Source organism: Taudactylus pleione, unplaced genomic scaffold, assembly GCF_031769625.1.
Source record: "Taudactylus pleione unplaced genomic scaffold, aTauple2 ptg000040l, whole genome shotgun sequence".
NCBI classification, from domain to species: domain Eukaryota; kingdom Metazoa; phylum Chordata; class Amphibia; order Anura; family Myobatrachidae; genus Taudactylus; species Taudactylus pleione.
The window spans coordinates 3,017,509-3,040,653 of record NW_028284442.1 but is presented as its reverse complement, the minus strand read 5'-3'; the positions used below and the strand labels follow the sequence as shown (position 1 = coordinate 3,040,653).

Genomic DNA, 23,145 nt, shown 5'->3' with positions numbered 1-23,145 from the left:
AGTGTAGCAAGCCATCATTAGGCTGAAAAATCAAAACAAACCCATCAGAGAGATAGCAAAAACATTAGGTGTGGCCAAATCAACTGTTTGGAACATTCTTAAAAAGAAAGAATGCACCGGAAAGCTCAGCAACACCAAAAGACCCAGAAGACCACGGAAAACAACTGTGGTGGATGACAGAAGAATTATTTCCCCAGTTGGTCAAATCAAGAACACTCTCCAGGAGGTAGGTGTATATGTGTCAAAGTCAGCAATCAAGAGAAGACTTCACAAGAGTGAATATAGAGGGTTCATCACAAGATGTAAACCATTGGTGAGCCACAAAAACAGAAAGATCAGATTAGAGTTTGCCAAAGAACATCTAAAAAAGCCATTACAGTTCTGGAACAACATCCTATGGACAGATGAGACAAAGATCAACTTGTACCAGAGTGATGGGAAGAGAAGAGTATGGAGAACGAAAGGAACTGCTCATGATCCAAAACATACCACCTCATCAGTGAAGCATGGTGGTGGTAGTGTCATGGCGTGGGCATGTATGGCTGCCAAAGGAACTGGTTCCCTTGTATTTATTGATGATCTGACTGCTGACAAAAGCAGCACAATGAATTCTGAAGTGTTTCAGCCAATATTATATGCTCATATTCAGTCAAATGGACAATGACCCGAAGCATACTGCAAAAGCAACCAAAGAGTTTTTTAAGGCTAAAAAGTGGAATGATATGCAATGGCCAAGTCAATCCCCTGACCTGAATCCGACTGAGCATGCATTTCACTTGATGAAGAGAAAACTGAAGGGAAAATGCCCCAAGAACAAGCAGGAACTGAAGACATTTGCAGTAGAGGCCTGGCAGAGCATCACCAGGGATGAAACCCAGCGTCTGGTGATGTCTATGTGTTCCAGACTTCAGGCTGTAATTGCCTGCAAAGGATTTGCAACAAAGTATTAAAAAGTGAAAGTTAGATTTAGGATTGTTTAGTTTGTCCCATTACTTTTGGCCCCTTAAAAAGTGGGAGGCAAATATAGAAACCGTTGTAATTCCTACACCGTTCACCTGATTTGGATGTAATTACCCTCAAATTAAATCTGAAAGTCTGCAGTTAAAGCACATCTTGTTTGTTTCATTTCAAAGCCATTGTGGTGGTGAATAGAGGCCAAAATATGACAGTTATGTCAATGTCCCAATATTTATGGACCTGACTGTATATATATATACACGTATATATATATATATATATATATATATATATATTCATGCACACACCCCTTTTTATATGGTGTGTATATTTCTACATTTATGTGTTTTTAGAGAAAACATGCATAACATATCTGTCTAGATATCCCTGTATGTATTCATTGCCTTGCATTTAATATTGATGGTGTAGGTGCATTTTGTATATATTTGTACCATATGCAGACACACAGAGCCGCCAATCATCCCAGGCAATGAGCTTGCAGTCTTGCAGCACTTGGGCCATATTGCTTTGTCACGCAAGTGCACTGCTGAACCCAGATTCCCTATTATCACAGAATGGGTTCTGCTAACACGCACGCTAGCCCTTGAATGCCTCTACCTGATTGACAGGAAGAGGCATTTAAGTAGCGTGCGCCATTCCGGAAACGGGGGCGTATCCGCCCCATTTTCCTGGAGTGGCAAGCCCAGGATCTGTGTTGATCAACACAGTATCTTGGGTTCGCAAGCTGGCCAGGCTGTGTAATCTATCCATCGCAACCACCCCCTCAACAGATCCCACCCTCATTAGAGCTGCTTCCAGAAATTGGTTTTCCATCCCAATCCGCCCCTGTGCCTAGTGCTGCCAGGGGCTTACAGCTGCTTATCATTTAAATGCATTAACATCATCAAGTCTCTTCACATGTCACCATCATTTTGTTCCATCATAGTCATTACCCCTTATTATAATATCCAACAACAACTTTCAGTAGTAAAAAGACTAAGCACCTACATTGTGTCTTCTCCTGGGAGGGCTATGTCTAGCACTCTAATAGATCTGTTAAATATAAATATGTAGATTTAAATATTAATTCAATGTACATGTTTGTAAAATAAGTTACGTGAATATGCCACAGAGTAGTGTCCCAATGCCATAATATGCCCCGCAGTGGTGCCCTCAGGTCATATTATGCCCAATAGAAGTGCCCTAGTTCGTATTTTGCCCCATAGTAATGGCACTCCGTGTATAGTATGCTGCACAGTAGTGCCCTACTCCCAGAAGATAATAAGCACTATAGTAGTACCCCAGTCCCTGTTCATGATAAGTCACATACTGTAGCAGTGACACCCCCATACTATGTTTTATCTAAAATCAAGCAGGCACTGTTCATTCCCAATTTATAACTTACCTTATGGACTGGTGCTTCCTCAGGCTGGGTGTCCTCCAACTGTTCCTCACTGGCACTGATGTAATCACATAAGTGTGAGTGGAGAGACACAAAGCCAGCATATACAAACGCTGTGTCAGGTTGCAGCCTAGGATCGGCCTTTACTCACCTCAGCACCAGCTTCCTCTGACCTCTCGAGCGGTCAGATGCCAGGAGCGGTGGCGAGTGACGCGATGAAGATTATACCTGGGGTCTGCTAGGATATCCATGTGCTCGGTCCGTGATTTGGTTCCTGCAGTTACCGTCGTGGGCGCAGCCATGACAGTCTACATCACCGGATTGCCCTTTACCCAATGGTAGCATTGGTTGCTGTCAGCTGACACTATTTTCAAATGGACTGCTACCTTATGGTATTTTGCTGGGCTCCAGACAACAAGAAATTGCCTGTACAACATTGTTACTTCCAATGTATACTTGCTGTTGCAGTGTTCCAAGTTTAGAAGCGCCTTTCTTTCGGTGATACTCTCCTAGTGTTACCCATGGTGTGTGTGTGTGTGTGTACTCAGTATGTCATCATTCTGCGCCAGTTCTGCATCTGGAACCACAGTGTGTGTACTTAGTACGTCATCCAAGTACAAACTCCTAGTGCCATTCTCCTGTGCCAGTTCTCGTCTGAAGCCACAGTGTTTGCATCTGGAACCACAGTGTGTGTACTTAATACATCATCTAAGTACAATCCCCTAGTGCCATTCTCCTGTGTCAGCCCTGCGTCTGGATCAACAGGGTGTGTACCCAGTACATCACCCAAGCGCAAAACTTCCATTATCATTCTCCTGTGCTTTCCCCGTGATAGTGTTCTTTTGTTTCCCACTTGTGCCGAATACCTGACCAAAGGGCCGTGACCTGCTTGCTGGGTGCAGCTTAAGCCCAAATCCCGCTTGGAGGGGTCACTGGTGAACACCTCCCAGTAAGTTAGACTCCGCACCTTTGGTCAGGTCTAGCCAACATCCGCTACTTGTGGATGAGGAAGGCATATATCCAGGCCCCTCGCTTCAGATTCCTTTCTCAACCTGGGTCCACGTCTTCTAATCCCTCTACAGGGGACCACCATAGCCTGAACGTGACATGCTGGGATTGTCTCTCCGATCAGCATTTGGCACTTATGTCAATGTGAGCTGGGTGCAGGGGTAGTGAGCTCTGTAAGTAGGCCCCCTAAGCACAAGGCGCCCCCTGCTCCCACTATACTATAGTTACTCTCCTGGTGACAGGTTTACATGAAAAGAAAGAACAGCATAAGCCAGTGGTTCCCAAACTTTTTTGACTCACAGCACCCTAGGGTATCGGAATTGTTTTCATGGCACCCCTAAGCCAAAAGTTTCTTATTGTGAAAATCAGAAAAAAAAAGATGAAGTCAATTACCCGTCATCATTAGGTTCAGTTATGTGGTAGTAGACAGGTTTATGCTTTTGTTTGACCACATATTTACATTACATTGACTATAAAACAGTTTGATTTGGTGTTAGACCACCAGCCTGGGGAACCCCTGCAAGTCTCCCTAGGCACCCAAGGGTGCCATGGCACACAGTTTGGGAACCACTGGCATCAGCTGTTGCTTACATCAGGAGTAACAAAAGCATAAAGATGTAGCTTAACAGTGATAGCAGTAGTAAATGAAAAGTGACATTACCAAATTTGAACACAGTATAATACTTCAATGAAATGTCATATACATAAAAAATAATAGCCTCTGGACAATGTTATTAATAGAAAATAAAGTCGCATTTACCATATAAAATACAATTAAATACCAACAAAAAAACCAAATGAAAAGTGCAAAAAAATACACACATCCATTGTTTTTCTCTTTAAAGATCAAATGGGAATATTCTTAACAGCTGCCGTAGTCTATGCAAAGATATCCATATATCCAACTCTACATGAGACCCTGTATGAGGAGGACAGTGATAGAAAGCACCACACACTTACACTGTAGCTGCAGATATTGGATGAAGAAACCTATGACTAGTTACCTGGATGGCAAGGGAAATAAGCTGAGATTAGGGAAGTGAGATCTGAACATGTACCACTGACAAGGTCTTGTCATCATTTTATGAGGAATGGCCCTTGTAACCTCACAATATTAAGTGGGTATATACGATCAGGATGAAAATGCTCTGACATTGAAATGTTGACCACAGGAAGGACAGTAGTTGTGTATTATTTAAACCTCTGAGTGATGCTTATACAATATTTTATATATAAATATATAAAAATACATTGTTTTTATATATATATATATATATATATATATATGTATATATACATACTGATTGCACAGTTCACTGTCAGGCCGGCTATAGCTTGTTAACATATATACTGTCACCAGGCTGTTGCTAAGTATACATGTTGCCATCAGCTGCATTTATGTCATGCATATCTGCCTTTATTGCATATTCTCACCTGGCTGCTGCCTAAGTATATACATGTTGCCTTAACATATTTGTGACATGCATTTTTTTATGGATTTTTATATAACTGTATTTTTAATACAACTATTTTGATTATTATTTGCATTAAGGTGGTGAGCTGGTCTCTTATTTCCATTTCCTCTGAAACTGAAAGTTTATAGATTTTTCTATTACGGGATTACAGCACCCGGATTTTGAAGTGCTTATAATGTGTGCGCGGTTCCCCATTAGATATATATATATATATATTATATATATATATATATATATATATAACAAAACATACATACTCATTACACATGAGTCCACTCAAAGGCAGCGCGGGCAGCATCCGTTCCCCGCTCCTCATCTCTGAGAGGAGGAGCAAAAGGGGAAGTATAGAGAGCTAGGGGGTGGGCGAAGCGCTGACACAGCATTGCAGGCAGCCTGAACCCACCAGGACTCTGCGGCTACGGGGGCTGGGAAATGAGGAGACAATATATAGCGCTGCTGCTGAACACTGTCTCAGTCACTGACAGAGCGGTGGCCAGGGCTGGCTTTACAAGTGCCGTGGCCGCCGCTCGGACTGTACACAGAGGCCGCGGCGTCTGCTCACACTGTACACATTAGTGACAGGGGGTCTGTCACTACTGGCTTTACAAGTACGACCATAGCCTGGCTTTACAAATGCCGCGGCAGAGGGTCTGTCACTACTCAGTAATACAGCTGGGCGGCAAGCAGCACCCTCCAGTGGCTGGCGCCCATAGGAAGCTGCCTAAAGCTGCCTAATGGTGGCGCCGGGCCCTGCTGGCACCAAGACGTTAGCAGCAGGTCTTTTAAATTCCTGCAAGTTGCAAGGTGGGACCTCAATGACTCTTGACTTGTTTTTCCAGCACATCCCACCACTGCTCGATGGGACTGAGATCTGGGGAATTTGGAGGCCAAATCAACACTTTGAACTCTTTGTCATGTTCATCAAACACCTCCTGAACAACTTTTGCAGTGTGGCAAAGCACATTATCCTGCTGAAAAAGGTCATAGCCACCAGGAAACACCGTTACCATGAAGGGATGTTCTTGGTCTGCAACACTGTTTAGGTAGGTGGTACATGTCAAATTAACATCCACATGAATTCCAGGACCCAAGTTTTCCTATCAGAACATTACCCAGAGCATCACACTACCTTATTTCCTTCTTCCTACAGTGCATCCTGGTGCCATTTCTTCCCCAGATGAATGACACACACGCACCTAGCCATCCACATGATGTAAAAGAGAACATGATTCATCAGACCAGGACACCTTCTTCCACTGCTCCATGGTGCAGTTTTGATGTTCACATGACAATTTTTAGGGCTTTTTCTGCCGCAGACAGGGATTAGCATGGGTACTGTGACCAGTTTGCTGCTATGCAGCCCCTTACGCAGCAAGCTGTGATTCCCTGTGTGTTCTGACAACTTTCCATCATAGCCAGCATTAACTTTTTGTACTACAGTAGCTCATTTGTAGGGTAGGACCAGACCGGCTAGATTTCGCTCCCCATGTTGTGTATCAATGAGCCTTGGCTGCCCATGACCCTGTCGCTGGTTCCCCGGTTGTCCTTCTTTGGACCACTTTTGGTAGGTATTAACCACTGTATACCAAGAACACCCCACAAGACCTGCCATTTTAGAGATTGCTCTGACCCACTCACTAGCCCCTGTAAATGTTGCTCAGATCATTACGCTTGCTCATTTTTCCAGCTTTCAACACATCAACCTCAAGAACTGAGGGCCTGATTCAGACCCGCTCACAAGCACATTGCGCTTGCAAGCGGGTCGATTGTGGGCCAGTACTCGCTCCGGGACTGACTACAAAAGGGGCGGCTGTCGATGTTGATCGACAGCTTGCCCCTTTTGTAGGTGGGGAGGGGGGATGACTGGGCAAACGGAGGCGTTTCTGCAGGAACGCCTGCCATTTGTGGGCGGCCCTACTGACATCACTCGTGATGTCAGTAGGTGGACTTCCTGCTCTATTAGAGCAGGAAGTCCACTGGGGCTTGTGGCAACGAGACCCTACCGTAAGGGTCTCGTCGCAAGCCCGATGGTCGCGATGGTCTAGACCATTGTGACCATCACCTGGCCACCCGCATAAGCTGTGGGTGGTCACCCACAGCTATGCGAGCGGCCAGGAGGCCGCAAATTAAAAAACAAGCACCCACCCTGATTCAGAGCAAGCCCTTGCTTTTTGCGAGCGGCTCTGAACCAGGCCCTGAGTGTTCACTTACTGCCTAATATATCTCACCCTGTGGCAGTTGCCATTGTAACGAGATAATCAATGTTATTCCTTTCACATGTCAGTGATTTTAATGTTATAGCATACATGTATGAGTTTTAAATAAATTTTTTTAGACCAAATTGCATTAACCCATTGCCAAAGCCTATTCCCTTTATGTGATTTTCTAAATTATACATATATGAAAGATATTGTCTATTTTTAAGCATAGTCAGCAAAAACACAACATCCAGAAAGAGATTGATTTTAGGAGACATTCTCACGTGTGCAGTGCAATAAAATATTCTAGTAACTTGCAAAGTAAAAAATCTAAAATTAGGCCGTGCAAATATCTGCAATTTATCTAATATAAATATATTTGAAAGTGATAAAACTTAAGTAAAAATTGATAGCTCAGGTAAACTGTGATGCTGTCCAATCTAGCAGGCTTCCCTTCATCAACATACAGCCGTGAGTTAGGTCAAAGATTCTCTCCAGCCTGATTAATGATGGCAAAGTGATGTCAAATGGAGCCTGTGAAAGGAAGGAAATTATAGCTGTGAGAGAATCATCTTTCTTGTCATAGGCAAGCATCACATCCATTTTCGCACTTAAGAAGATTAATATCATAAAGCAAAAATATGCTGCAATACCCACCAAATGAAGAGGAGCAGAAATGTAAATTTACTATAAACATCGTAAGAATAAAGTAAATAACGGAAAATTTATAATTTACAGGTACAGTATGCATGATTTTGAAGTATTCATTTTATCTAGATTTTCTACTTTAAAATGTATACACACTGCAGCCTCACCTGATTAATACACACTGCAGTCTCACCTGAGTAAAACACACTGCAGCCTCACCTGATTAATACACACTGAAGCCTCACCTATGTAATACACACTGCAGCCTCACCTGATTAATACACACTGCAGCCTCACCTGAGTAATACACACTGCAGCCTCACCTGAGTAAAACACACTGCAGCCTCACCTGATTAATACACACTGCAGCCTCACCTGAGTAATACACACTGCAGCCTCACCTGAGTAAAACACACTGCAGCCTCACCTGATTAATACACACTGAAGTCTCACCTAAGTAATACACACTGCAGCCTCCCCTGATTAATACACACTGAAGCCTCACCTAAGTAATACACACTGCAGTCTCACCTGATTAATACACACTGAAGCCTCACCTAAGTAATACACACTGCAGTCTCACCTGTGTAAAACACACTGCAGCCTCACCTGATTAATACACACTGAAGCCACACCTAAGTAATACACACTGCAGCCTCACCTGATTAATACACACTGAAGCCTCACCTAAGTAATACACACTGGAGCCTCACCTGAGTAATACACACTGCAGCCTCACCTGAGTAAAACACACTGCAGCCTCACCTGATTAATACACACTGAAGCCTCACCTAAGTAATACACACTGCAGCCTCACCTGAGTAATACACACTGCAGTCTCACCTGTGTAAAACACACTGCAGCCTCACCTGATTAATACACACTGAAGCCTCACCTAAGTAATACACACTGCAGCCTCACCTGATTAATACACACTGCAGCCTCACCTGAGTAATACACACTGCAGCCTCACCTGAGTAAAACACACTGCAGCCTCACCTGATTAATACACACTGAAGCCTCACCTGAGTAATACACACTGCAGCCTCACCTGAGTAAAACACACTGCAGCCTCACCTGATTAATACACACTGAAGTCTCACCTAAGTAATATACACTGCAGCCTCCCCTGATTAATACACACTGAAGCCTCACCTAAGTAATACACACTGCAGCCTCACCTGAGTAATACACACTGCAGTCTTACCTGATTAATACACACTGAAGCCTCACCTGAGTAATACACACTGCAGCCTCACCTGATTAATACACACTGAAGCCTCACCTGAGCAATACACACTGCAGTCTCACCTGAGTAAAACACACTGCAGCCTCACCTGATTAATACACACTGAAGCCTCACCTAAGTAATACACACTGCAGCCTCACCTGATTAATACACACTGAAGCCTCACCTAAGTAATACACACTGCAGCCTCACCTGAGTAATACACACTGCAGCCTCACCTGAGTAATACACACTGCAGTCTCACCTGAGTAAAACACACTGCAGCCTCACCTGAGTAATACACACTGCAGCCTCACCTGAGTAATACACACTGCAGCCTCACCTGAGTAAAACACACTGCAGCCTCACCTGATTAATACACAATGAAGCCTCACCTATGTAATACACACTGCAGCCTCCCCTGATTAATACACACTGAAGCCTCACCTAAGTAATACACACTGCAGTCTCACCTGAGTAAAACACACTGCAGCCTCACCTGAGTAATACACACTGCAGCCTCACCTGAGTAATACACACTGCAGCCTCACCTGAGTAAAACACACTGCAGCCTCACCTGATTAATACACAATGAAGCCTCACCTATGTAATACACACTGCAGCCTCCCCTGATTAATACACACTGAAGCCTCACCTAAGTAATACACACTGCAGTCTCACCTGATTAATACACACTGAAGCCTCACCTAAGTAATACACACTGCAGTCTCACCTGAGTAAAACACACTGCAGCCTCACCTGATTAATACACACTGCAGCCTCACCTGAGTAATACACACTGCAGCCTCACCTGAGTAAAACACACTGCAGCCTCACCTGATTAATACACAATGAAGCCTCACCTATGTAATACACACTGCAGCCTCCCCTGATTAATACACACTGAAGCCTCACCTAAGTAATACACACTGCAGTCTCACCTGATTAATACACACTGAAGCCTCACCTAAGTAATACACACTGCAGTCTCACCTGAGTAAAACACACTGCAGCCTCACCTGATTAATACACACTGAAGCCTCACCTAAGTAATACACACTGCAGCCTCACCTGATTAATACACACTGAAGCCTCACCTAAGTAATACACACTGCAGTCTCACCTGAGTAAAACACACTGCAGCCTCACCTGATTAATACACACTGAAGCCTCACCTAAGTAATACACACTGCAGCCTCACCTGAGTAATACACACTGCAGTCTCACCTGTGTAAAACACACTGCAGCCTCACCTGATTAATACACACTGAAGCCTCACCTAAGTAATACACACTGCAGCCTCACCTGATTAATACACACTGCAGCCTCACCTGAGTAATACACACTGCAGCCTCACCTGAGTAAAAAACACACTGCAGCCTCACCTGATTAATACACACTGAAGTCTCACCTAAGTAATATACACTGCAGCCTCCCCTGATTAATACACACTGAAGCCTCACCTAAGTAATACACACTGCAGCCTCACCTGAGTAATACACACTGCAGTCTCACCTGATTAATACACACTGAAGCCTCACCTGAGTAATACACACTGCAGCCTCACCTGATTAATACACACTGAAGCCTCACCTGAGTAATACACACTGCAGTCTCACCTGAGTAAAACACACTGCAGCCTCACCTGATTAATACACACTGAAGCCTCACCTAAGTAATACACACTGCAGCCTCACCTGATTAATACACACTGAAGCCTCACCTAAGTAATACACACTGCAGCCTCACCTGAGTAATACACACTGCAGCCTCAACTGAGTAATACACACTGCAGTCTCACCTGAGTAAAACACACTGCAGCCTCACCTGAGTAATACACACTGCAGCCTCACCTGAGTAATACACACTGCAGCCTCACCTGAGCAATACACACTGCAGCCTTCCCTGAGCAATACACACTGCAGCCTCACCTGAGCAATACACACTGCAGCCTCCCCTGAGCAATACACACTGCAGCCTCACCTGAGCAATACACACTGCAGCCTCCCCTGAGTAATACACACTGCAGCCTCACCTGAGTAATACACACTGAAGCCTCTCCTGAGTAATACACACTGCAGCCTCTACTGAGTAATACACACTGCAGCCTCCCCTGAGCAATACACACTGTAGCCTCCCCTGAGCAATACACACTGCAGTCTCCCCTGAGTAATGCACACTGCAGCCTCACCTGAGTAATACACACTGCAGCCTCTCCTGAGTAATACACACTGCAGCCTCAACTGAGTAATACACACTGAAGTCTCCCCTGAGTAATGCACACTGCAGCCTCACCTGAGTAATACACACTGCAGCCTCTCCTGAGTAATACACACTGCAGCCTCACCTGAGTAATACACACTGCAGCCTCACCTGAGTACTACACACTGCAGCCTCACCTGAGTAACTTGTTGTGGGTTTGGAGCAGAAGACAGCAGAGCTTGAACTTCAGAACAGCACTGCAGGATCATTATCTGCAATACATTAAATGTATATTTAGGTGGCTGTTTTTTAAAGGAAAATTATATACATCCTTTAATGTTGACACAAATGGGCCTCAGTTTGTGCCATTTGTGTAAAACCAAGGACACTTTAACAGTTACAAAAATAGATGACATTCTGCAGCTTCCCCTGACTACCCATACTCAATGTGATGATCTAGGTTGTTGGTCAGAAACAAATTGACTGAATACATACTGTTTATGTTTATGATTTAAGCGGAACAGGCTGCTTGTGACTGGCTGACTGATGGAGTGTTGTTCTAGTTACTCCTAACAATAACCATTTTGTTGAAAAGAAAATGTTCTTTTTTTATTTGGATTGTGACTGCTCAAGAAAATAAATAATATCTTTTCTATTTAATAAAATAATTATTGAGGGTTATCTGGTGTACTTTGTTCAATAAATGTTTAGGTTACAATTATGTGTGTTTTTGTTTTTTAATTACTTTGGAGTAATGTGCCTTAGGGGCCCATGTCTATTATACTGGGACAACTTGGGTGGCAGAGTTGTTATTCTCCTGGCCAACATAGTACAGGGGTGTTGAGAAGAGACCCAGTGTTTTTCATTGTGAGGTTTATAGCTTCTGGGAGGAGTTGGAACGCAGTTTTTTGTATATGACTCATAAAGGCACCAATTCTGTCTGGCATGGCCACTTTAATCACTGGACAAAAAGGAATGTTGTCCAAGTCACACCAGTGTTGGGGCCCACCCACAATTCAAACCACAATCCCCTTTAAAACTTAGCAACACACTAACAACTAATGCTGGGTACACACCTGGCAAATACTGTATATCTGTCGACCACAGAGCCGCCAATCAGGTAAGCTAAAGACACCTAACGATCAGCCACTCAATGTTTCTGTGCTGACATCACAACTGGGCAGGGATTTAAATTTGCCCGCCCAGCTGAGATGTCAATCACTAGCGGTTCCTGCAGCAAGTGTACGGGTGGTCGGTGGGTCACCCGTACACACAGCAAGATTCGTCGATATATCGGGCAATGGCTGTGCTGCAGGGTTGATGCGATATGGCTGTGAACAACGTCATTCAGAGACATATCGTCTGTACATACCCTCCAATCCGCAAATGTAGTATTGTCCTTTCAATAGAAGGGAAAATACAGTATATCGCCCAGTGTGTACCCAGCTTAACAGTGTCGCTGAGACAGTCAACAGTACTCCATGCTAAGAGCAGAGGCTCGGTACATCATGTTCAGTTCAGTAAGTTCTGTAGTATAGAAGATGTTTGTTATGGGTACACTGTGCAATTATGGCATTAAGTAGTGCTTGGCACCCTTAAATACTATATGACAGGCGTATATAATAGAGCTGCTCTTCTGACAAAAGAAGAGGAAACGAAGGTTCTGTGAAGGTCAAAACACTCTTGCGGTATACAGGAGAGAAATAAGCAAAAGTGGACACATGCAGGTCAAACATAGAAGAATTATTAGGACAAAATGATATAGTAATAGATTTGAGGAAGGGATGTGAATTAAGAGTGGTTGGACAGATATACTGAAGCATATAGGAAATAAGATTTTTGGCATTTACATTTTACGGGCTTGTGGGAGCAGAGACCCTACCACAGGGTCTCATCACAAGCCCGATGGTCGCGATAATCGCGATGGACTCCAGGCCGCTCGCACAAGCTGTGGGTGGTCACCCACAGCTTTGCGAGCGGCCTGGGAAAAAAACAAAAACACGCCCTCATTCAGAGCAAGCGGCTCTGAAAAAGGCCCACAATTTTAAAATTAACAAAGCCCATAGGAAAATAAACTAAACAATCTAAGCAAAACAACACTCAATCAAACAGAGGCCCTGATTCAGAGCCGGACGCTCTGACAGAGTGCTCGTTCTGAATCAGGGCCGTCCCTCTGGATTTAAGAGCGGCCACCTGGCCGCTCGCATAGCTGTGGGTCACCACCCACAGCTATAGCGAGCGGCCAAAATGATGGTCGCGATGGTCAAGACCATCGCAACTATCGGGCTTGCGACGAGACCCTTGCTGTAGGGTGTCGTTGCCGCAAGCCCTGGAGTGCTTTTGGCTCTATCAGAGCCAAAAGCACTCCCACTGACATCACTTGTGATGTCAGTGGGGCCGGCCCCCGACAGGGCAGCCACGCCCCCGGCACGCCCACCAAAGGGGGCGTGCTGTCACTCACCATCGACAGCACATCCCCTGTGGTGCGAGACCCATAACAACGGCTTGGCCGTCGTTATTCGGGTCTCGCGCATGTGCACGACGGAGCCGCCTCCGTCGTGCGCATGCGCACTTGGCCAACATCGACCCGCTTGCGAGCGCTCAGCGCTCGCGAGCGGGTCTGAATTAGGCCCAGAGTGAAAGAAGGGTGAGAACAAAGGGTCCAGATGGATTCAGAGAAACGGATATCTAAAATCCTCTTTTCTCTAACAACCTACTTGTGAAACACTGCTATAGCTTGGGGACATTCTAAAGCTGCCCATAAGAGAGGGTAAGCTCAGACATAGTTGCAAAAGAACTGGCATCTTTAAATGATGAATTTGTAAAACTAGGAAAACATATTATTGCAGGTGGCTGCCTCGCACAAGTGTTCCATCGAGTCACCGTACTGTGCCATCCAAAAGGTACTTACTGTATTAATCTGACAGAATGAGCTATGAGGCGTTCAGGCACTGAAGACTCTACTGAAACATATGCCTGATTGTCTCCATGATTGGAAAGTAGCCATGATCTACAGTATCTGAGCACCAACATTTTTGTTGCCGGCCAACCTCTCCTGTGTGCATCATAAAGCACCAGAAGAGTACAAGTGTTCTGTTAATTTGCTGAGCTATCAATATAAATTCCACAAGACACAGGGCCTAATGATACAAATCGTCTGGCCCTGCCCCCATCACCGGCCACCTGCATCTTCTGGAGGAGATACAAAATAGGTATGATGTAACTTCCAATTTGGTATATGCAATGTTGCTGACAGTTAGGCTGTAAACTAAGATTACACTTAAAGGTTTACATAAGTATGGGTCCTGGCAGTGAATTTTACTATAGAAAGTTAACCCCGGTCTTGTAGTGGCCTGCATATTGTAGTGGAAGCTGTTGTTACATTATTTATCCATATTAAACCGTAAACTGTGAATTAAAACCATTTAATTGCAGATGCCAATTTTGTGTGTGAGGTATACCAAGCAATGTACTAAAAAGCTTGACACTCGCAAAATGACATCTAATATAAACAGTCCCGATGTCCATTGGCATTAAAGTGAAATAGTTATTTAACATACTAATCCTGCATCCCTTGATTTGGATCCAGTGCTTTTATGTGGTGGTACATAGGGGTTTGCATTACTGGCACCTTTTTTGGTGTAAATTTTAATTCCTATAACCAGTCCCAGAAACAGAAAGAAATCAGAGAATAAATTTAGTAATAAATAAAATAAGCATCTGAATACTTATCCGGAATATGGAAGCTACTATAAATCTTATATCAATTTGTAACTGTTGATTACTGCCACCTTTTTTCTGAGTACTAGAACCTTTTTTATAGTAAACAGTACAGTTTGGATCCAACAATTGTCCCAATCCCCCCCTCCACCCCTCTAATATTTAACTACAACCTATCTTCACCTCAGCTGACTGCAATCGGTGTATTTTTCAATGCATGTAATTACAACTAATCTTAACATCCATATATGAATATGTCACCTGACTGCAATTTGTTCATTTTCAATGTATTATGATATAGGGATTCCCTGGCACACTGAGGGTTAAGCAAAATGTATATGAACGGGGATCGGACTGTTTGGTGATAAAACAGTTTATTTTAAGTAAGATAATCAAAACAAATACATACAGTGAAGTCAAGCATGAATTAATAGAGTAAAATATGAGCTATTTGTAGGCAGGATATTGCTACATAAATACATGTTAAAAATACAAAAGTATTCTAAAGGGTTAAAGATTAATATAGGCTAATATAGTATACTGCCGCACAATATAAAGCAGTTTCTCATACGTTAATCATACAGTTCTTTGCCAACTTGAATGGTATTTCTTAATGTCAATGTTATGCTTTGCTGCAATTTATGATACAGGATGCTAGTGGCTGGTAGATTTGTCTCAGCATGCATCTGGGGCACTATTACAGTAGCTGGCAGAGTTGGCACATCTGTTGGAGTCTTCTCCGTTGGGTACCTGTTGTGAGCACAAAGCTAATTGTTGTTCATCCCCGTCCACTTTTTTCCAGTCTGGCCTGACCCTCAGTTTTGTGGGGTCTGCTTGTGTTTTCTGTATACTGCCAGCGTGTAGTACACTGAGAGTGGTTTCCCTTTCCGGGTTCAGCTTTGCAACTACTCTGTTTTCTTACGAAGAAACAAACAAATAAAAGATGGTCCCGCACCAACACTATACACTTTTACTTATGTGTCTCTCTACTCCAGAGCGTGAATATTGAAATTATTCTTTGTTACCCTAATACTTCATAAATATTTACGATAGGTCAAATGAAGGTGCTACCTGACAATCTTAAGATTAACATGATTTACAGACAAGAAAAAGGAAAAGATAAATGTCTGGTGCACATAGGGTTGTAATATATACTTCAATAATTTCTCTGGTTACATAATAAAATATAACTTTTATTGGCTTTATTTAAAAGGATTATTCTAGGTCCAAATATTGAGAAGAAAGGCGAAATATTTAAAATAAAGAAATAGAATAAGATGTGTGTGAATATATAAGAAAAGGTGATTTAAAATATCACCTGCTGTCGGTCTATCACACATGTGTTATCACGATACCTGGGACTTCAAAATGAATAAACTCTTTAGTAGATTAGGATATTTATTTGATATATTCAAATCTGGGAATGTGTATTTCCAATATGGGTTCGATGTTTCCAAAATTGTTAATACAGTCACATAATCCTAGGGTTTTGATCACATAAATATAAATGTATCATAGTTGTATATTAATTGATTTATCAATTTTCTGTCGCACCAAGCAGCATAGATTACTATGTCCCTTGCGGTATTCTGACAGTATCAATTATCCTTTTACTGTGAGATAAGTGTAGCAATTATAGCATCAGTTGTTGGCATATAGCCACATGAGAACATAATATACCTGATATCACTTACTAACTAAAATCACCGCTGCTCACGATTGTACATGTGACTGTATATTCCTCATTTAGCGAATGCCTATTGTTTTTATAATGGTAACTAAATATAACAGTTCTAGGACAGACTGTATAGCGAGTATGTTCTAGATATATCTTTCTCTCACTTGTTAGTTCTCCATTAAAACTGGCAATGTAAGATACTGTGTCTCTGACGGTGTTATAATAACAGTAATAGTTCTCTCTATCACAGGACACGTTGGTGGATAAATATTTTTATCATTAGCTCACTGTTGTATAGCCGCGTGAGTACACTGTATGTGTACTGTCACATTTCAGCAGTAATCGCCGCTGGTTGTTATCATATATGCAGTAACATACACAATTCCCATCAGCCCAGTATCGTATACACTTAAATATTAATAACGTGTTTGCATTCGATTGTGCTGGAGACCGGCGGCAGCGTGTTTTCTTATTATATTCTCAGCACAATTTGCTTCACTGGCGTACATCATGATAAAGGCGATTTCTTCCTTGATCTCTCTGTTTGTTTTTCTTTTTAGGTGAGAGTAGTTGTTTTCTATACATAATCTGTATTTCTTCCAATTTCATAGTAACCATCTTCACATTGTGTCCTTTCTCTATGAACTTATTTTTAATTAGTTGGCTTGTTCTGAAAACACGTTGATCTTCGAGCAGTTTCTTTTCAGTCTTTTAAACTGTCCTTCAGTTATATTAGATAGCCACTTGTGACCAATCTAGGCTGTAATTGCTGCCAAAGGTGCATCAACATAGTATTGAGTAACGGTTGTGAATACTTAAGAACGTGTGATTTCTTAGTATTTTTTTTTTTATTAAATTTGCAAATATCACAAAAAAACCTTTTACATGTTGTCATTATGGGGTATTGTGTGTAGAATTTTGAGAACAAAAATTAATTTATTCCATTTTGGAATAAGGCAGTAACATAACAAAATGTGGAAAAAGTGACGCATTGTGAATACTTTCCGGATGCACTGTATCAAGCTGTTTTTACATAAAATTATGCAGAAATTGCAGTTTCGGCATCATTTTATGTATTGTTCCTATGTACTAATGGCACAGTGTTGGAGATTTCACAGAAATCTCCAGCAGAGTGCTAATTAGCGCTGCAGATCACAGTCCCCATTATTATCTTTTTCGGACTAAGATCTGACTGCTACGTACTAAACTCCAAATAGGGAAGTTTTTCGAGTTTAGCCCCGGTAGTTTACACCACCTGAATGGTGTAAATTGCTGTAAGCCTATAGTGGCTTCAGGAACAGGAGAGAGATCTTTCGATCTCTCCCCCGCAGCCCCCGGCCGCCTCCAGGAGCTGACACTGTGCACATGCGCAGTGTCAGCTTCCCCTGGAGAAGTCTTTCACTTCTGTGATAGACTTCTACAATTTGCCGGGGATATCACTCGCGGGGACAGCGGTTACCGCAACCACTGTCCCTGAGAGTTCCCCTTTGTACTTAGCAGGGATATTTTAATTTTTAATGAAAATAACGGTGATTTGGATAGATAATAATCGTGGATGGTCAGCGATTATTAGTACAAAGACCACTAAGAATGAATTGGATACATTTTACTAGGAAGTTGATTCGTCTTGTTGGTATGTTACGGTTTTCTGTGGTCATAATATAGAGATGGGAATCGGTATGAAATACCGATGGATGGGATGCCGGCTATCAGTGGTGGACACCGACAACGACAACCCGATGGTTCAAATCCCGACAGGGTAACGGTAGGTAATGTTCCCCTATCCTACTTACCCCCTAACCCTCCTTTTCTTTCTCTCTCATACTAACCCTCCAATACCCCGCACCCTATCCCTAACCCTCCCAGTAAGTGCCTAAACCTAACCCTCTCCCCTTAGTACTTAACCCTAACCCCCCACCTTAGTGCCTAACCCCTCCGATAGTGCCTGAACCTAACCCCCCCCCCCTGCCCAGAGCCTAAACCTAACCTCCCCCCTCCCGCAGCCTAACCCTAAGTCCCCACGGGCTGCATAAATCTAACTCTCCCCACCACGGCTGATAAATACTTACCTTTCCCCGGTGTCCTTCCGATTGGGATGCCTTCTGCTGGCAACACAAGTCATGTCGGGATTTTGGCGCCGGTGTTGTCTCGGCAATCAGGATTCCAATGCCGGGGTTCGGGTAGACGGCATCCCGGTTGTCGGGATCTTAACCGCATCCCTAGACTTTTTTCTCCTCTATTATCATTTACTAACAGGAGAAGCACAGGTGCAGACACCATTTACATTTTCAATGTATATTGAAATTTACTTACTAAATGATTTACTAACAAAATGAAGTAAAATCAGTTGAATATACTGTAAGCAGCATCTCTGTGACAACCAGAAACAATCTGTTACAATCAGAACATGTATTTCTTATCTCACTTCCCCAGACAAAGTTACTTGGTATTATTTTATCTCCCTGATTCAATAGTTTATTGCCCAGCACTTCCTCAAATTCCACAACGTTTAATAAAATAGTTTTCTTACTATCCCGCCATGGTATTATCCTTAGAACTATAACAGGCTTTACCCCTCCATTGCATCATACTCTTCTATGCATATTATCAGTGACTGCTTTCCATCCCTCTAATTACCTTATTTCCTAACTTTATTCCTGAACTGTATTATTCTCAGCCTTCTATAACAAACTTAACTCATACAATTATCTTTTCTACATCTCACTCGTTTTGCTTTTCGTAGTTGGGAATAAATCACCAAAGCTAGATTGCCGTCATCCACCATATCTCCCATAAAAAATCACTTGTCTTTCATCACTTTCTAAATCCTTTAAATGTGCCCGAATAAATACACGTTCTGTTCGTAACAAACTAAACTCCAACCGTCTGGCAATAAGAGAACCTGGCTCACACTATCAGACACCTGCCTCCATTATACATGGATTTCACATGAATTTGGATTACTCATATCTTAACGCTGAACATTCACAGCTTCTATTACAGTAAGAGGCCTATTCGTCATCACTTATTTTTTACAAAAGCAGGTTAAAATTAACATTTTCACATACTGTTGTAAAAAATAAGTGTCATGGCCATTTATCAAGTTCAGAAAAAGCATTTTTTTCAGAACTTGATGGTGTTACTGAACGCCATCCTCAGATGGCATTCAGCCCCCGATAATCTTCACAGGGTGCTGTTTACACAGCAGCCTGTGAAGATTTACATGCCAGCCACAGCTGAGGGATTTATTATGATTCCTCCCTCCTGTGCTGCAGAGTGACCACACTCACATGCTGAAGAAGACTGAAGACAGAAGAGACGAGAGACAGGTGAGAGGAACGGACAGCTACGGGTGGGGGGGGGAGGTCATCAGACACTCGCGGCTGGGGGGGTTTCAGACACCCGAGGGGGGAGGGGGATCAGATTGGACATCCATGGGGGGCAAATTTGACATCTGCTGGAGGGAGGAGGGGTGTGCTTGATCGGACACCGGAGGCCCCGGGGGGGGGAGGTGAGACACAGCGGGGGTATAGAGAGGGAGGGAGAGTCATGCAGCACTGAGGAATTCCTTGTGGATACCTCAGCTACATGGGGAAAAGTATCACTTTTCCAGAAAAACTGACTCCGTAAAAAGAGCAGCTTTTCAGAAGTGAAACTTGTACTAGTGAGGCATGATGAATGCCTCCAAAACAATTTTTAAACTCGCAGCGAGTTTAAAACATAATTATCACTAGTGATAATTATGTCATGATGAATAGGCCCCTAAATGTTCTATCAGTTATGTTCCCATAATATAAAGTACACAGTATCTGTAATGTCAACCCCTTCTCTCTGTGTGTTGCTGTGATCAATCTTTAACTCCTTGAACATTTATCTGCTAAGCTCCTTCATTTCTTATCTATCTATCTGACATCTCTACCCTCATATTTGAGTATTCCCAACTGTTTATTCACATTGTCTTTGTATCTCCAAACTACTCTATCTAACCTCCTCTCTTAGCCTCTCCCAGTGGATTGCTTCCTCTACTCCTTGTGATCAGGGATGCTATTATGGGTGGGTGGTGCTGCTGCCCAGGCCGCAGGGCATAAGAGGTCAGTCCCATGGCACTTGCATTTGGCTTGCAGGGAGCAACCTAAAGAGCCATCATGAGCATCCCTTAGGAAGCACTGGGTGCTCAGCTTGTTCCTGGTCCCAGTGGCCCAGCCCCCTCACTGTGATGTCATATATTTGGGGGTGTGACAGGCACAGGGCAGATTATTAGCCTGCCATGGCACTGCTTGTAATGGTCACTACTTTAAACAAGTTTTCTCTACACTTTCTCTAGGTTATGATTTCTAACACTCCTTTCTCTCTCTCGTCATCACATTTGAAAGTTCTACTCCACCACTTTAACCTCTCTGCTGTTGAAGTGTACCAAATTTCTCATACCAGCAAAAGTCTCAATTCTTTTAATTATCAACAATTTTCAAAACATCTATTAATTAACAACAAATTTCCAGCCCTCTGCCTGTCACCGTTATCACTATGCACTTATACCAGTCCTATCCCTGGTGCAAGTGATCCATCTAAAAAAGGGCATACTTTATCTTTGCATACGTACAAATGTGAATAACCTGAAATTCCATCACCATGCCCTTGCTACACTTATGTTGGGTACACACTGGCCAATATATTGCTCATTCAATTGAACGCCCGATATATTGTGTATGCGATGGCCACTGTGAGCAGACGATATGCCTGCGAACAACGTCATTCACAGACATATTGCATCGGCTGTGCAGCAAATATATCTGCACATCGTACTGTGTGTACAGCCGGTCAGACAACAGCCCATACACTTGCTGCAGAGGCCGCTGGGGAAAGGGGAGCGACGCGACCCCCTGCCAGTGGGACCAGCAGCCGGATGATGGTTGTTCAGTGTGTATAAACAACCATTATCTGCAATTATATCTGCAGATCAGTCGATCTGTAGATATATCTTTTAGGTGTGTAGTAGGGGTGAGCGGGTTCGGATTTCTGAAATCCGAACCCCCCCGAGCCCCCCCGATCCGAGTCAGGCTCGACTTTTCCCGCCTGACACGGATTCTGAAATCGAGGCAAAACGTCATCATCCCGCCTTCCGAGTCTCGCGGGTTTTGGATCCTATATAAGGTACCCGCGTTGGCGCCATTTTCTCACTCGGTTGTGGACAGTGAAGAGGGAGGGTGGGAGTTAGGGCTGGCTGGGCTGTGTAGTGTAGTGTAGTATAGTGCAGAGTAGTAATGTGCTGTGCTGTGCTGCTGTTGTCCATAGGGGCTGTGTCCACTACTTCAAAGTCCATAGGGGCTGGCTGTGTTGTGCTGTGCTGCTGTTGTTAATAGGGGCTGTGTCCACTACTTCAAAGTCCATAGGGGCTGGCTGGACTGTGTTGTGCAGTCAGTTGTCCATAGGGGCTGTGTCCACTCCGAAGTCCTGTGCAGTGTCCCAGTCCTAAAGGGGTGCTGTAGTGTTGTCCAGGGGGTGCTCTGTTCGTCAGGGGTGCTCCCCCCAAGTGTTAAAAAAAATATATATTTTCTGTGTTTGTGAATTGTGTGCGCAGTAGCCGCACGTGCATCAACAAAGTAGTGCCAAGCGTGCGCCTGTGTCATAAGTAAAGGGCCGGCTGGCTTGACCGGTAAAGGGTGCTGTAACCCCTAAAGTACACTCCAAACCAAATAAAATTTTTTATTCTGTGTTTGTGAATTGTGTGCGCAGTAGCTGCACGTGCATCAACAAAGTAGTGCCAAGCGTGCGCCTGTGTCATAAGTAAAGGGCCGCCTGGCTTGACCGTTAAAGGGTGCTGTAATCCCCAAAGTACACTCCAGTCCAAACCAAATAGAAAAATATTTTCTGTGTTTGTGAATTGTGTGCGCAGTAGCCGCACGTGCATCAACAAAGTAGTGCCAAGCGTGCGCCTGTGTCATAAGTAAAGGGCCGGCTGGCTTGACCGTTAAAGGGTGCTGTAACCCCCAAAGTACACTCCAAACCAAATAAAAAAATATTTTCTGTGTTTGTGAATTGTGTGCGCAGTAGCCGCACATGCATCAACAAAGTAGTGCCAAGCGTGCGCCTGTGTCCCATAAGTAAAGGGCCGGCTGGCTCATTTCTTAAAGGGCGGTGTAACCCACAAAGTGCACTAGTCTCCAACAAAAATAAAAAATTATTTTCTGTGTTTGTGTGCGCCTTAGCCGCACGTATATATCAATATAACATAAATGGAGGACCAAACTTTCTCCGATAAAAATAAAATAGGGAAAGATCAAGAACCACTTCCTCCTAGTGCTGAAGCTGCTGCCACTAGTCATGACATAGACGATAACATGCCATCAACGTCGTCTGCCAAGGCCGATGCCCAATGTCATAGTAGAGGGCACATACAATCCCAAATGACAAAGTTCAGGAAAATGACCTTGAAAAAAACATTTAAATCATCTGAAGAGAAACGTAAACTTGCCAATAAGCCATTTACGACACGGAGTGGCAAGGAACGGCTAAGGTCTTTCCCTATGTTCATGACTAGTGGTTCAGCTTCACATGACGATGGAAGCCCTCCTCCCGCTAAAAAAATCAAACGAGTTAAGCTGGCAAAAGCACAGCGAAGAACTGTGCAT

General features: G+C 43.4%; 1 protein-coding gene across 1 annotated transcript in view; it reads right to left on the bottom strand.

Moving 5' to 3' along the window:
* Positions 1-7,198: 7,198 nt before the first annotated feature.
* CFAP54 (cilia and flagella associated protein 54) overlaps positions 7,199-23,145 on the bottom strand; it is a 399,494-nt gene continuing 383,547 nt past the window's right edge. The window contains exons 68-69 of the mRNA XM_088453676.1: positions 11,316-11,390; positions 7,199-7,574 (exon numbers count right to left, since the gene is read on the bottom strand). Coding sequence (XP_088309802.1) covers positions 7,455-7,574; positions 11,316-11,390 — 195 coding nt within the window. The 3' untranslated portion in view covers positions 7,199-7,454. The remainder of the gene's footprint in view (positions 7,575-11,315; positions 11,391-23,145) is intronic.